The sequence below is a fragment of the Cygnus atratus genome, chromosome 6 (assembly GCF_013377495.2).
Source record: "Cygnus atratus isolate AKBS03 ecotype Queensland, Australia chromosome 6, CAtr_DNAZoo_HiC_assembly, whole genome shotgun sequence".
In the NCBI taxonomy this organism is placed as follows: domain Eukaryota; kingdom Metazoa; phylum Chordata; class Aves; order Anseriformes; family Anatidae; genus Cygnus; species Cygnus atratus.
This window is the reverse complement of record NC_066367.1, coordinates 21,402,430-21,417,382: the sequence shown is the minus strand read 5'-3', so window position 1 is coordinate 21,417,382 and position 14,953 is coordinate 21,402,430. Positions and strand designations below refer to the sequence as shown.

At 34.2% G+C, this 14,953-nt stretch overlaps 1 protein-coding gene across 16 annotated transcripts in view; it reads right to left on the bottom strand.

The window, feature by feature from the left end:
* Nucleotides 1-3,562: 3,562 nt before the first annotated feature.
* LOC118259354 (sodium channel protein type 2 subunit alpha-like) overlaps nucleotides 3,563-14,953 on the bottom strand; it is a 55,908-nt gene continuing 44,517 nt past the window's right edge. For 11 of the 16 annotated variants that reach the window (XM_035568845.2, XM_035568820.1, XM_035568852.1 and 8 more), the window contains 7 exons: nucleotides 14,636-14,758; nucleotides 12,403-12,684; nucleotides 10,438-10,491; nucleotides 8,876-9,013; nucleotides 7,053-7,157; nucleotides 5,700-5,970; nucleotides 3,563-4,755 (listed from right to left, as the gene is read on the bottom strand). In XM_035568845.2, coding sequence (XP_035424738.1) covers nucleotides 3,563-4,755; nucleotides 5,700-5,970; nucleotides 7,053-7,157; nucleotides 8,876-9,013; nucleotides 10,438-10,491; nucleotides 12,403-12,684; nucleotides 14,636-14,758 — 2,166 coding nt within the window. Of the gene's footprint in view, nucleotides 4,756-5,699; nucleotides 5,971-7,052; nucleotides 7,158-8,875; nucleotides 9,014-10,433; nucleotides 10,492-12,402; nucleotides 12,685-14,635; nucleotides 14,759-14,953 lie in introns of all 16 variants that reach the window. The other 5 variants (XM_035568921.1, XM_035568829.1, XM_035568911.1 and 2 more) reach the window with 2 other exon arrangements.

Below are 14,953 nucleotides of genomic sequence, written 5' to 3'. Positions count from 1 at the left end.
TTACCGTCAGCATTACTAATACTCTCATTTTGGCAGTAGGTGACAGATAAAAGGTTTAATACATAGTGGAAGGCATTTTGTCTGTGATTGTACACCTTGAAAATTCAGCTGTTTGTGGACATGGATCACTACAATCATACAACAAAGATTTTAGTTGCCAATAAGGGATCCTCCTTTGCTGACTGGAAACTGTGGAGAGGACCTCAAGCACAATGTGGTAGGCATAAAAAATCATCCTTGACTGGGATAATTGTCTCTACACTCTGGCCTAGTAGCATATAGCAAGTTACTTCAAGTGACTTTTCTTTTTAAATGTTCTGGAAGCATAGGTGTGTGTAATGTGAGATTTAAATGATACAAACTGTCTATTGATCTCTGTGGAAAAAGAAATTACTTTCAGGAAGAGAAAGTTCACAGAAGCAGCACTGGGCAGTTAGGAGGACATACGTGTCCTCAGAGCAAAGCCAGATGAGTTCTAGTCCAGGTTAAACCAAGACCCTCAGCCATTCCTACTGGTCCAGGCTGAAAGCATTGACGATGTTTTCCTGCATAAAGTGGGTGGTTATGAAGCTGCGTACAGGTTCCTGAAAATGAATGAACTGTCATTACTCAGACCACTTGCTGATCTGTCCACAGAGCAAAAGTTCTGTAGATTTTATGGGCTGTTTTGAACAGATAATATGAATAGGTATGAGTAAAATGCAATTGTAAGTAGATTAGTAGTCAGGGGCAGGCGGGCCAAAGAAGCAGAAGAGCTCCGATTACTTATTGAGCTTATTACTCAAAAGCTATTGTGTAATATCCAGGTGTTATGATTACTTTTTAACATAGATGAGTTTCAATACTGTCCCTTTCTTGTGTGGCCATCTGGACATGGTATTTATTACTTTTCAGAATTATTGGAATAAAAGGAATCACAGCTCAATTAAAACAATTTTTTATCAATTTGAGGTGAGCTCTTGGCTGAAAGTTATGCAGGACCCAACAGAGGAACTTTGTCAGAAAGTATGTTTGTATATTTACTGCTCAAAAAGCGTAGGCAGCTTTGGTAGGAGCAACATGGCACACTAAAACAATACCTCAGATACTGAGCAGTGCCTCCATTGTTTGGAAGAGTTCTTCAGGTCTGACAGAAAGGCTCTTAGAGCATAATGTGTAGATGTCCTGTGTTATCCCCAGACACTGTCAGTGACAAAGTAGTAGAAATAAATGATAAAAGGGGTGTTGTTAAAGTTCACTGATTCTTTACATGAAAAAAAAAAATAGTTTTACGTGAAAGAAAAAAAAGTTATTATTTGGAAAATAAGTTATTTAGCTCTAATGACAGGGGAAGAATTCTTTATTAGTAACAAAGCCAGCTTTCATCTTTCAGCCAACAGTAGGATAGAGACAAGAAAAATAAATACAATGAAAATACAATAAAAAATGAAATCTTTATTTTTTTTGGCTCATTTGTAATATTGTTTATGTTGTTTATGATAATATCAATTTCCTGCATGCATTTCACCAACACATTACAAGTCAAAAGCATTAGTAAAAGAGAGGTCCTACATTTAATGTTAGCTTGTGTATGAAACACAAAGTGTCCTGATGTCCTTGATTATACAAATGTGCCATTTTGTTCTTGGGAAATATTGTGGGTCCTATTTGTACAAGTCTAGTGCAGCATGATTCAAAAAGAATAATTGTCTATGTAAACAGACACTGCAAAATAGCAAGAATTTCATGAACAATTAGACTATCTTGGAACTTCTGATGCAAAAAGCGCTAGAAATTCACACATTTCCCTAATTCTTTCCTTGCTATGTCCAGTTACCAGATATAACTATTTGGAAACAATAAGCTTGGTTCCAGATTTACACAATTTACTTCACATTGAAATATATGCAAATATATTAAAACAATATAGTCTACAAATACTTCTTTTCTTATAGTGTGATGATTTCAGTTTGAAATTACTGTGGTTAGAAAGTAAGCCAAGTGAATGAGGAAAGAAATATAAGAAACAGTGATCTAAACTTGAAGACGCTCGTCTTATATACAAAACTGTTGCCAAACGGTATTTCTTTACATTGTTTATGTATACTAACCACATTTTCAACAGGTTAAACAGTTTGCAATAGGGCCTGTACAGTCTGATTCTACACCATTTAGTAGCCACTTCAACTTGAAAATGCAAACTAAAGAAGCTCATCAATAGCTGCAAACTATTGCTTAATGATTTGAAAGAATGAGGTCTGGTTGGACAACTTGATTCACTTCACCACTGACACATGGCTTCCTATAGTGGAGACAGTTGACAGCGGAAGGAGCAAGATACAGCAGCAAAAGCATTGACATGCATCAGTGATACTCTCCAAACTATCTATAATGACACAGAATACAAAATGTCCTGTTGAGCTCTTGCAAATTACCCACATTGTGGTACGTATCTGATGCAATTCAATGTGGCAAAGCCATTTAATTCTATGGTCAAACGTGCATGACGGTATGCCATTAATATTTACATAGCAAAGTGTATTTTATTAATTCATTGGATGTTGGCCTTAATGAGAGAACACAATACCTAAAGAATAATCCATGAAAAAGACTTGAACTGTGTGTTTTTTGTTTTTTTTTTTAAAGAAAAAGGAAAAAAAAAAGAAAAGAACTTCCAGGTATATTTTGGTGAAGCTTTTTTTCTACTGCAGAAACCAAAAAATAAATTTTTTAAGCTGTGAATATTTTAACACAAGCAAGAACTTGTTCATGCTTTATGATTTGCATAAAAATAAGTCATTGCAAATTCCTGTGATTTAGAGGAGACTTTCCAGGCACATTAATGTGGATACACATAATCTGGATGCAGCCATATGAGTAGTAAGAATGCCTCAAATTAAAAAAGCAACCCTGAAACATGGGAGTTCTTAAAATCTTTAGCTTTGTGCAATGTCATATTTTTATTTGGGCATGATTGACGAGTGCAACATGCCTATGCAAATCACTTCTGTCTGTACATTATAGAGAATCTGAGAATAGAACACCTGGTCCTCATATCTCTTTCCCCAACATAAAACCCATTTACAAAAATAGTAACATATAATAGTAAACAACCTGTGAATTAAAAAAATGATACACTAATACCAGTTCTGTAAAAATATGACAAATGTAGCAGTTGAATTACAAACAGTGAATAAAAGTACTGTTCTACATGTTTTGCAGTACGTGAAACACAAAAACATATAGCTTTGCACACATTTCAAGCTCCCTGTTCTCTGTGGAGCCACTTTGTCTCTCGTTCTTAGCAGCGTCAGCTGTAGTGAAAACAGTAACCTCTTGTCAAGTTTGTTACCCTGATTTGCAGAGTCACAGTTTGATGCTGAAGGTTTACTGTTTTGTTATAGGCACTGACCTTAAGTATATATATATTTAATGTAGATATATGCACACACACGCACGCACACGCACACACACGCATATATGTAAAAACTGTCAGTTTGGCATAAACCTCCTGCAGGAGTCTAGTTGACTCTTCATTCTCAGACTGTAAACAAGTTGTCCCACAAGCAGAATTTTTACATTTTTATTTTTTATTTTCCCTGACGTCTTTACCTTTGTAGTCCTTTTCTGCTTTGTCTTTCTCATATTTTTCTTTCTCTGGCTTTGTTACACTGTCATAGGATGGTGGGGAAGTTGTAGAGGAGCTCTCATCTGTTTTTTCTGGAGTGGAGTTCCCATTTAGTTTATCAATAATTATCTCTTTTATAACTGGTCCATCTCCTTCTTTGTTTTTATTTCTGTTATATATACTAGACACCTTTTTAATCTTTTGCCTTAAAAGGTGACGTCTGTAAGCACGCTGAATAATGAGAGCAGATACCTCCTCCTGTTTCCGTTTTAATGTGGTTGTGATTGGTTCATAGGAGACTTTAGAAGGATTGGCTGCCATAAAACGATCTTCCATCTGGATTCTGAGGGCATCCATCTCCCCACTTTCCCCCAGGACACGCTTTGTGAAAGCAAACAAGATGTCAAGGCAGTGAATTCTGTCACCGCTTACCATGGGCAGATCCATTGCAATAAGCTGGACTTTGTTTGGTTTTGCTATGAGAAGAGGAGGATCTAACGAAGCTGCAAAATCTGATAGTTTACTGTATTCTATGAATTGTGTTGCATCTGGATCAAACTTCTCCCAGACTTCATAGAACATCTCAAAGTCATCCTCGCTCAGGGGCTCAGCACTTTCTTCAGTAGCAACACTGAAGTTCTCCAGAATCACAGCAATGTACATGTTCACCACTACCAGAAAGGATATGATGATGTAGCTGACAAAGAAGAAAATCCCAACGGAAGGGTTGCCGCAGTCGCCTTTAACAGAGCTCCCCGGATGATCTTTATGAGGGTCACAGTCCGGCTCCCCACTGTTCAGAATTGGGGCTAACAAACCATCCCAGCCAGCAGATGTGGTGATTTGAAATAGGCAGATCATGCTGTTGCCAAATGTTTCAAAGTTGAACATGTCATCAATCCCAACTTCCCTCTTAACGTAGGCAAAGTTGGACATGCCAAATATCGCATAGATAAACATGACCAGGAACAGCAGCAGACCAATGTTGAACAAAGCAGGAAGAGACATCATCAAAGCAAAGAGCAGAGTGCGGATTCCCTTAGCGCCTTTAATGAGACGCAGGATTCGACCTATTCTGGCAAGTCGGATGACTCGGAACAAAGTGGGGGACACAAAATACTTCTCAATCATCTCAGCTAAGAACATACCTAGAGGAAAAAAAAATATTTTAATACAATTTTAAATTTATTCATTCATTGCTTATCAAATGATTTATTTCTTCCTGTCTCCAGAAAAACCATTATAGAATTTCATTGTCTTTTAGTTCTTTACCTTCTTTACCTTTTTATTTTTAGATATGTAAGGTAATGTCAGAATTCTAGCAAAACATCACACAGGTTATTTGTTTTTAATCAAAGCTACTCTAATAGCACCATGTTTGTCCTATCCAGGAGACAAAGGGAAATAAGTAAAAGGAAGGAATCTACTTGTGGCAAGGTAGTTAGTGTCTGTCTAAGTTTCAGTTTTGCCTAAAAAAGCCTGGAAAGAGAATTTTCTGTCTTAGATATAACCAGTTCTGAAGATGAACCTACTCCTTTCTTTCATCATTCATGGAAGAATATATTGGCTTAATTTATGCTTTCTTTATTTTTTTTTTATATTTTTTTTTTTACCTGGGGGTGTGCACTGTATTCAGTAAAGGCTCTCTCAGGTACATCATAAAGTCTTTATGACTAGTTTTGTCATGACTAATTTGCACATTGGAGAGTCAGTTTTTAGATGACAGAAATCTAAATGTTCACTGAGACCTTAGACAGAAAAAGCAAGTAAAAATCTCTCCCGCTTCACAGACTCTTTAGTTCTACTAATGAAAGCAAATCTGCGGTTAGTGTATACCACCAGATATTTCTCTGTTCATTTGCATGTGTTAATTTAATGTGCTAAATAGATCCTTTATGACCCTTGATATTGAAGATGACAAGTGAACCTAATGGGAGCAATAAAAATCTGATATGTAACATTTCATGTATTTCATCCTATAAACTAGGAAGATCTGAATCAAGTTGTATGAAAAACAGAAAAATTCACATTCTTGAAACAGGTGTTCCCTTTTCCTTCCACTAGTTCTTTCTTGAAAGGGGGTTGCTCTTACCTACTATGGAGAGAATTACAACCACGAAATCAAAAATGTTCCAGCCTATAGTGAAGTAGTAATGGCGAAGTGATATCAATTTCAGCACAAATTCTCCAGTGAAAAGGACAATGAACACAAGGTTAATCCGGGATAAAATTGTTTCCATTTCTTTGCTTTGGTCATCTGTTTCTACCATCATTGTGACCATATTAAGGCAGATAAGTATCATGATGCTGATGTCAAATACTTGTTTGGTTACAAAATCAAAGACCATGCCTTGGAATTTGTTCTGCAAAAACAAAAACAGAATACTTCTTATACTCTGAAAATATTTGCCTTTAGAAATGCCAAATGGGAGAGCAAGTCCCTGCAAGGTTTTAGGGGTGCAGAGCAAGATCAGTTCATTTACACCTAGCCTGTGCTGCTTTTTGTCTCAACCAGTTAGAGCAAATCAAGAAGTGTACCACTGTTGACTGAAGGAATGGGAAGAGAAACACTGAAATAATAATAGCAATAGCATTATAGCAAAAGTGATATTATTGGTATAAAAAGGTTGTGTAACTTGATACCAGGCAAGAATACCAACCAAACAGAAACTCATTTTCTCATTCTTAGGTGGCTTTAGAATATTGACCCCTCAAGGTGTCTGCTTCTTCCTTAAACTCATTGTGCTTGGTAAGATTGTTGGACAGCTGAAGTTGAATGTCTCAAACACTCCATGACAGCAATATCCCTATTTTCCTTTACTACTTAGCTAATTGTTCATGGTATATGCCTCTCCTTAGAGAGTTCACCACCCAGTGAACAAAGTGCAACAAATATTCCTTTCCAAACACTGTAGGATTTCAGGAAATAACAGAGTGGTTTCTCATCTTAGAGACAAAGGTATTCTATTTTATCCTGGACTCCCCAGGTCAGTTTTATATTCTGTGAGATTATCTGTATCTGTCTTTCTCTTCATGTTAGGTGACCACTGCCCCCTTCTGTCTTCAGCAGATGCCAGTACATCCCCATTTCCTACAAAGTCTCTTGGAGAAGAAAAAACAGAAAATGGTTTATCCATGGGAAACACGACCTGATTAATTATCCAATTAAAGAAACTTTTCTAGGACTCAGGCAGGGTCCCTGTGAAACTTATCACATTAACCTTTTTAAATCCTACACACTTCATATTTCAGTGTATTATTTCAATGAGGTAAAAGATCTATCCATTCAATTAAAAAAAAAAGGGGGGGGGGAGGAGAGAAATTCTACCTTATAAGAAAACAATAACAAAAAATAATTCTTTCCAGGCATATAACCTCATTGGCTAAAATCATATTCCCAGATGAATATTTAATACTAGTGGTATTAAAGTCAAATCACTCTTACCACTGGCCTTGGTATAGGTTTCTGTGGTTTTTTGGATCCCAGTTTTTTCATTGCATTGTAATATTTCTTCTGTTCTTCTGTCATAAATATATCCTGACCTCCAAAGTAAAGACATAATACCAAAACTAATTACTGTCATGTTCACACATTCAGCATTTAACTACAGTATGTTCCTCTGTAATTTAGTATTACATTTATATTTTATTTGTCTAACAAGTGATTTTTTTTAGCTATTAATGGTTCATATAATGAGCATTACTACCACATACAAGAAACCTTTCCTGGTACCTTGTTAGGCTGATAGCTGAATTTTTCCAGCCTCTCCGTATCCATTTTTGCTGACATGGCTAAAATGGTTCTTACTGTACTGATGCTGTTAAATAGGTTGCTGATTAGGATTTTAGTGCACAGGAGCCTTTCTGGTGTCTTATATGTCCTAAACTCTAGATTGACTTTGAGTTACAGCTAGACAGGTCTAAAACTGGGGTAAATTTGAGGCTTATGTTGTGTCAAGGGATAGATTGTTTGGGTCTAATATGATGGCTTTAATGATAGCAAAAAACCTTTGTTGATGTAAACTTAAGTAACCAAAATCATGGTATAAAAAATTATTAAAACAAACAAACAAACAAAAAACAACTGCTGGAACCTTGACTAGCTCAAATTAACCTTTGTTTGCAGATGCAAATGCTGATGAACAACTGACTGAATTCCAGTATAACGTAACTTGTGCCTGTTAATGAGTCTGAACTAAGTCAGATAGAAACAGTGTCAAAGTCTCTGTCTGCTAAGGTGGTTATCGAAGCCCAAAGCCTGCTATTCTTGATAGAAACTGCTGCTGTGGCCCCAGATGTGTTTATGGCTCTTTTAAGAAACTGAAGAATATCTTCAAACACACAAAAAAATTCTATACCTCACAACTGAGCTTTACTATATATTCTGTTTTGTACTGATGCTTTTTATTTGGTAATCAAATAAAACTAAGTCAGATGAAGCTGTTTTTTCACAACATACAACGATTTACAGTGATCCTCATGTTCTAGTTCTGTTTGGCAATTGAAGGCTAAGAGTCATGAGACTTCAAAATATTTTAAATGCAATAGTAATTTTATCTTTTTAAAATTATTTTACATAAAATTATACACATTATAAATATAATTACTTAAAACATACTTGAATGTTCAGTATTTACAGAAAAATATCCTTTCTTCTTTACATATGCTTCATTATTTCTAATAAATTATAAGTTAATTTACTTCTGTCTAACAAGCTCATGTCATTTGTTACAGCTCAACTGTTAGAATAAAAAGGCTCTTTCATACACATTTTACTTATATATTTAAGCCTATTTGTGAGATCTATAGGACTTTTAAACCACTGTTTAATCAGTTTGCAGAACTATTATCTATTATATGAACACAGTCATATTGTGTCTTCATTAATTGTCAGCAGTTTATAAGATTAATTGAAAATAATTTATCTTAATTCTTTAAAGTTAATTAAAGAGAAAATTCTTCCACTTCAAAATAATACTATGTCTAATCAAATGAATACACGTTCCATTTTTGCATCTTCATTTTAGGTCTTTCAAAATTTGTAAATTATTGTGAACAGACTCATGATTTGTCCCTCTTTGCACGTCAAAATGCTGTAATGAAAAGGTCAAAATCACGTCCACATATTTAACAAGGATTATGTTAAAAAAGAAATTTTTATTCAAAGACCTGAAATAACTTTTGATTTTTCTTGGCCTTATATGAATAAGATATTAATTAATTACAATTAATAGTTTATAGCAGCATGGAAACATTTTAAATACTTATCTTCTTTTTTTGTTGGTTGAAGTTGTCTATAATGACACCAATGAAAAGATTCAAGGTAAAGAATGATCCAAATATGATAAAGATGACAAAATAAAGATACATGTACAAGTTGTCCTCATACTTAGGTTGATCTTCTACCTACAAAATATTATAAGGGGATAATATTAATCAAGAGATCAAAATATTAATGAAGGGGACACTAGTTTTAAGAAGGAAGGAAGGAAGGAAGGAAGGAAGGAAGGAAAAGAAAGAAAGAAAGAAAGAAAAAGAAAGAAAGAAAGAAAGAAAGAAAGAAAAAGAAAGAAAAAGAAAGGAAGGAAGGAAGGAAGGAAAGAAGGAAGGAAGGAAGAAGGGAAGGAAGAAAGAAAACGAATTTAATTATAAATAGGTATAGGTTATTTCAGCTGGAAATTCTACACACTCCACTCAGTTATTAAAAAGACCCAGTATATGCTTTTGTATATATGGAGAACTGGAAGCTGATAGAATGATTATTCATATGGAGCTTTAAAGTAAATGTACACAAAGATATGTGTTTATGCGTGTATATATATACAAAGTTCCTGTCATAGAAGAAAGAATATGAGACTGAGAGTAGTCACTAGTACTTAAAATTTCAACAGTTAAAAATTAAATATTTTATATTGTGTTCAGTATATTTTCATGCAACAGAATCAATCATTTTACTGTCATCCAAATCTCCCTGGAACTCTTTCTGTCTTAGACGAGTGTTCTTACATCCAGCTAAGAACAGATGCTTTCTATAAACTTCTAGTGACTACATGTTTTGTGAAATCTCTTAAAACTGAGGCACATTTTTAAGGAGTATTTTGTTACTGTCTTAATTCTTCCAGCTTCTACATTTCAATCAATGTCTGCATCTCAACTGCACGATGTGCTACAGCATAGAAATGCTGAAGTTAATGAAACAGGATATAATATTCTGGCAGATGAATATCACTGTATGATGACTGATTATCACTAGTATAACTGTAACCAAAGTTGTATAGAACTAGCTTAGGCATCTGTGTTGCACTTTCTTGTACTAGGTAAACATGGTTTATAAGTTTTCTAGCCAAAATAATATTCTAAATCCTAGAAAATTTAGCAGATGATCTTCAACCTTAAGATCTAATTTCACTTAAATAGCTGGATAATATGAGTGCTCAACCTAAATAAACAATGAAATGCATGGCTATAAATTTTAAAACTAGATTAATATATTTAATATATTATAATTACATTATGTAGCCTTACATTATATAATCATGATTATCAGAGGAAGTCATTAAAAAGCCATTTTCTCTACTTTTCATTAACATCTTAAAAAAAAAAAAGTCCATTTAAATGATTTTAATTTACATTATTTCACTAGAAGGAAGGAAGTGGGATTATTTTTTTCCACCACTATTTCTAAGATGCATGAAGTTACAAAAAGTTCATTTCTAGCCTTAAAGTACGAAATTCTTAGTGTTATTATGTATGTAGTTATTTATATTCTAAACAATATTAAATATATCAGAATATAACCAATAGATGATCTTTGAAAGTCTTACACTTACATCTCTTGAATCAACAGCAGCATACATAATATCCATCCATCCTTTGAAAGTAGCCTAGAAATAAAGTACAGTTGGTTTATCTACCCTATAAAAATTCAGAATGTGATAAATGACTAGAGCACCGCATTTGGACCTTTACCTTTAATAATATTATATCAAAATTTATAAACCACATTTGATAACAGGAATAATAAGATATTTTTCAAAATAAAACTGATTTTTTATAATTTATTTTTAGGTATTTCAAAAATACTACATTTGGGCTCTGAATGTCTCAGCAAGAGCACAGTGTGTTTGGAGCTGCAGGTGCTTACTTTGCAGATGAGCAGTGGTAGACTCGGACATTGATGTTGGAGGTGTTTAAGTACAATCTACTACAATCGCTTGTGGTGACAACCATTTTATTAAGTTTACACAATGAATTGATGGAATTGGCAATACAGCTTCTGGACAGATACATGCATCTAAATGTTTTGGCTATGTCCAAACTGCCGTAGTATTTTTAGAAATGTTTTAATCCCACATAAGTAAAAGGAATACACTCTGTTCATAATCAAAATATACATTGGTTCTTGAGATCTAAGATTTACAGAAGACTAAAAAGTGAACTGTGAAAGAGCTGTGGTTAACTTTTGTAAAACCTTGGGCTGAGTTCCTGTAGAGACTTTGTCTAGGTAGAATAATGAGTAAAAAAAATTGACATCTAATTCTAACATCTCTTCTAACATCTCTAACATCTCTTCATAAAGTGAAGCTATATATCACATCATAGACAAGTGATTCAGCAGAGCTCAATCATTTAAGCATTGTTATTTGCTTACTTGCTGGTGTTTTGGGTCAAATACCAGCTATCAGAACCTCCATTCCAAACTAAGGAGCTTCTGGCATAAATGAAAGGTACACTTAGTACCTAGAACAAAAACATTTCTCTAACACAGTGCATAGGAAAAGGACTTGAAGGGGAAATACAATTTACAGACTTTATATAAGTAACAATAATTAATAGAATGACTATGATATGCAATATAATAGCATCTGTGATGCATCTTAATGTCTGCGAGCATCAAGAGAAAGTGTTATGAAATAATCAGGTCTAATAGTAAGGAACTGTCCACCAGTGACTACCCACATTGGAGCACCTTACACAAGACTTATACTAGAGAAAGAATTGTCTTCATGCTACATGAAATGTTGGGTGCCCCAGTTTCAGATCTTGCATTATTTATGAATTCTTTCCCTAAACCCACTTCCAGGTCTGGAAAATCAATCCCCTCTTAAACAAACACCTGTACTGGAGACCTGCTGGATTGTTATATTGTTCCTTTTACCATCCAAATACAAACTGGTTCCTTAGAAGAGTATAGACATGAAGAAAAATCCACTCTATCTTGACCTGGCTGTTGATGAAGGAAAAATGATTTTCCATTGCCAAAAATTGCCAAGATTAATGGATTTTGAATGTGAAGGATGTCGCTGTGGATTTGTAATGATATCCAGGAACAGATTATGTGGGAGGCATTGGCAGGAGTTGCTCACATCGGACCAGACAGTCAGGATGTCTGCCTTTTCAACTGCTGTCTGCCCTCCTGTCTTGCAAGATAACTGAGCTCATAAAGGAGGGGAGAGATCTTCAACAATTAGAGGGATCTTCAAGTCTTTTCCACCATGACAAGAAATGAATTTCTGATATTTATATTGTGCAGCACTAAAAAGATTCTTGTACTTTTTTCACTTATAAAAGACATTTTTATCATCATGATGAGATCATATGCTCTAACCTGGAAAGTTTACTATTATTCACGCAAAAATTATGGCTAGAAATTTACTAGGGGCTTTTTCAGGGTTCTGTTGTGTAAACTGTACATGACTGCTATAAGGAAATTGTTCTACTACTTAGCAGACTTAAGTAGCCCATTTGTCCTAAACTTTTTTAAAAGAGCAAAAAGAAAAAATATGTTTACTTACTACTTGAAGCAGAGCAAGATATCCAGCTCCTACATTATCAAAGTTTACTTTCACGTTTTTCCATCGCGCACTTTGATTGCTTTTTATGAGTTCCTCACACTGAGTATAATTGTTGACATCACTGACATCAAACATCTCGCCAGTTGTGGTATTGACACAGTGATAGAATTTGCCAGCAAACAGATTTACTCCCATGATGCTGAAGATGAGCCAGAATATAAGACAAACCAGCAATACATTCATGATAGATGGAATTGCTCCTACAAGGGCATTTACAACCACCTAGCATACAAATTAAACAAAATAGTCAGTTTATGAAAAGGAAAAGAAAAATACTTTAAAATGTTAAAACAGTATTGATATGGAATGGACAGTTAACAATGTAAAATTTAAGGGGAAGCATTATTTAAGGTTCAATAAAAATCACTAATGAGATTACCAAAGGCGAGAAAAGAAAGTTATATGGAAACCAAGACAATGCAAAAGTCTGAAAAAAAGCGAAAACAAAAGAAAACCTGTTAGTAGCAAGATGGGTTCTTAGAATTTGTGTGCTCTAGAGAAAAAGAAAGAAAGAAATGTTAAACTCCAACAATACAAATCAAAATCTATAAGTAGGAAATAAAACAGAATAAGATAAAAGAATGATGATATGGAAGACTAAATAAAAATATCTGCACGTGAAACTATCATTACAAATGATTTTACTCTCAGAACCTTTACATATATATTGGAACCAATGTATTTTAGCATCTGCTTACAATATAACAAAAATAAGCACATTTTATTTGTTTTTTAATAACTGCATCTGCTGCAAATCTTGGTTTTAAATTGCCTGGCTCCCAGTAGTTGCTTTTAAACATATTCATTAGGTTTTTTTTAAATTTTATTTTATTTTTAATTGCTTCATTTAATACAATTGAACTAGTCTATATGAATAAGTGGCTGTAAAAAATCAGATGAAATCCCCTGACAAAAATTTTATTTAATTACTTATTGTGATTGAACTAAAAGGGTACACAGGCAAAAAAAAATTACTTAACCATATTTATTTGTGAGACAGCAGTTGATTTTTATGTAGTGAATATTTTTGCATGGTTTTGAAAATGGTAGATTTTTTCAAATCTATAACTTGACTGAAAATGTTCTAAAATCAATATAGCTCATTTATGAGATAGGGACTTACATGCTGTTTGCAGTACAAATTATGCAAAACTTAATGGTGATGGTGATGTGTCACAGGACACAGTCTCCTGGAATACCAGCAGCCTCTACTCAGACAGAAACTACACTATTTTTTTGGAGACTTAAGACCTATGACTAGTCTGTAAAAAGGTATTACAACATCTGGATATTTTGAGATAAAAGATAAAAAGGAGATTTCTAAATAACATAACATAACTTGTTAATTTTTTGATCATCTATTTTTCCAGGAAATAGCATAGTCTGCATTTACAGCAGACAGCTGCTAAGTGGTTTTTTTTTGTTTTTTTTGTTAGATTGGCAGAATATGAAAATAATAATTTCCTCAACAGGAAGGGATTCAGCTGTGTAGGAGGAGAGGTAAGATGGCAGCAGATGTATTCGTATGAAGTAAAGGACACTAGCTGCAAAAATGATTTATCATCTCTTCCCTTCTACATTTCCAGCCCCATCCTTAATTCAGGTATTTGTTCAGAGAACCTTTCTTTAATGATACAGCTTCTGTTGTGGAATCTTTTTCCCAGACAGATAGACAGGGAATCACAGGGAAGCTTTAGTTGTATCTTTAGTGTCTTTAGTGTGTCTTTTTCCCACTGTTATTATCTTCTTCACCTTTTTTTTTTTTTCCTTTTCTGCCTGATCCTGTTCCATCCCAAACTACTAGCAAACTAACAGAGAATGGAACTTAACTTACAGAAATTCTTCAAATAAAGTTCCCAACTAAACAAAAGAAAAAAAAATCTCTGTTCTTTTCCTTTTCTCTATAGATGCACAAATAAATGGAAATATTAATAGCCACAGGGCTGGTATACCAACTATTTATTTGAGCAGGCAAATTTGATAAGCTTAAATCTAATACCCAAAAGAAAATTGTATGGATGTCGTATGTTTAAGGACATGTTGCAAGGCATTTTCCCACACATTTCTGTGTGAGTTCCCACTCTGGAGTTCTTTTGTAGCTCTTTGTAGTCTCATAATTCTACATTGATTTTTGTGTGCATAGATTAAATCAGGCTACTTTCTTTTATCTCACCCTCATTCCTTCAAATCGCGACAAGGCTCTTAAAGGTCTTAAAGCTCTTAATGTCCGAAGCGATTTAATGGCACCAAGTTCAGAATAGCCCAAAGCATTGGCTATTAAACTAACCAATGAGACCTATAAAAATAATAATAATAAAAATCAATAAGAAAAAACACTGCAGTTTATTTAAAAAGCATACAGATTGAATCTACAGAAAAATCAACAGTGACAAATGGAGGAATGTTCTAACTCAGTGACATTAGAGGCCTGATCCCATGATTTTCATACTTGCTGGAAAGTCATATGAATGCACACTTGTAAAAGGAATAT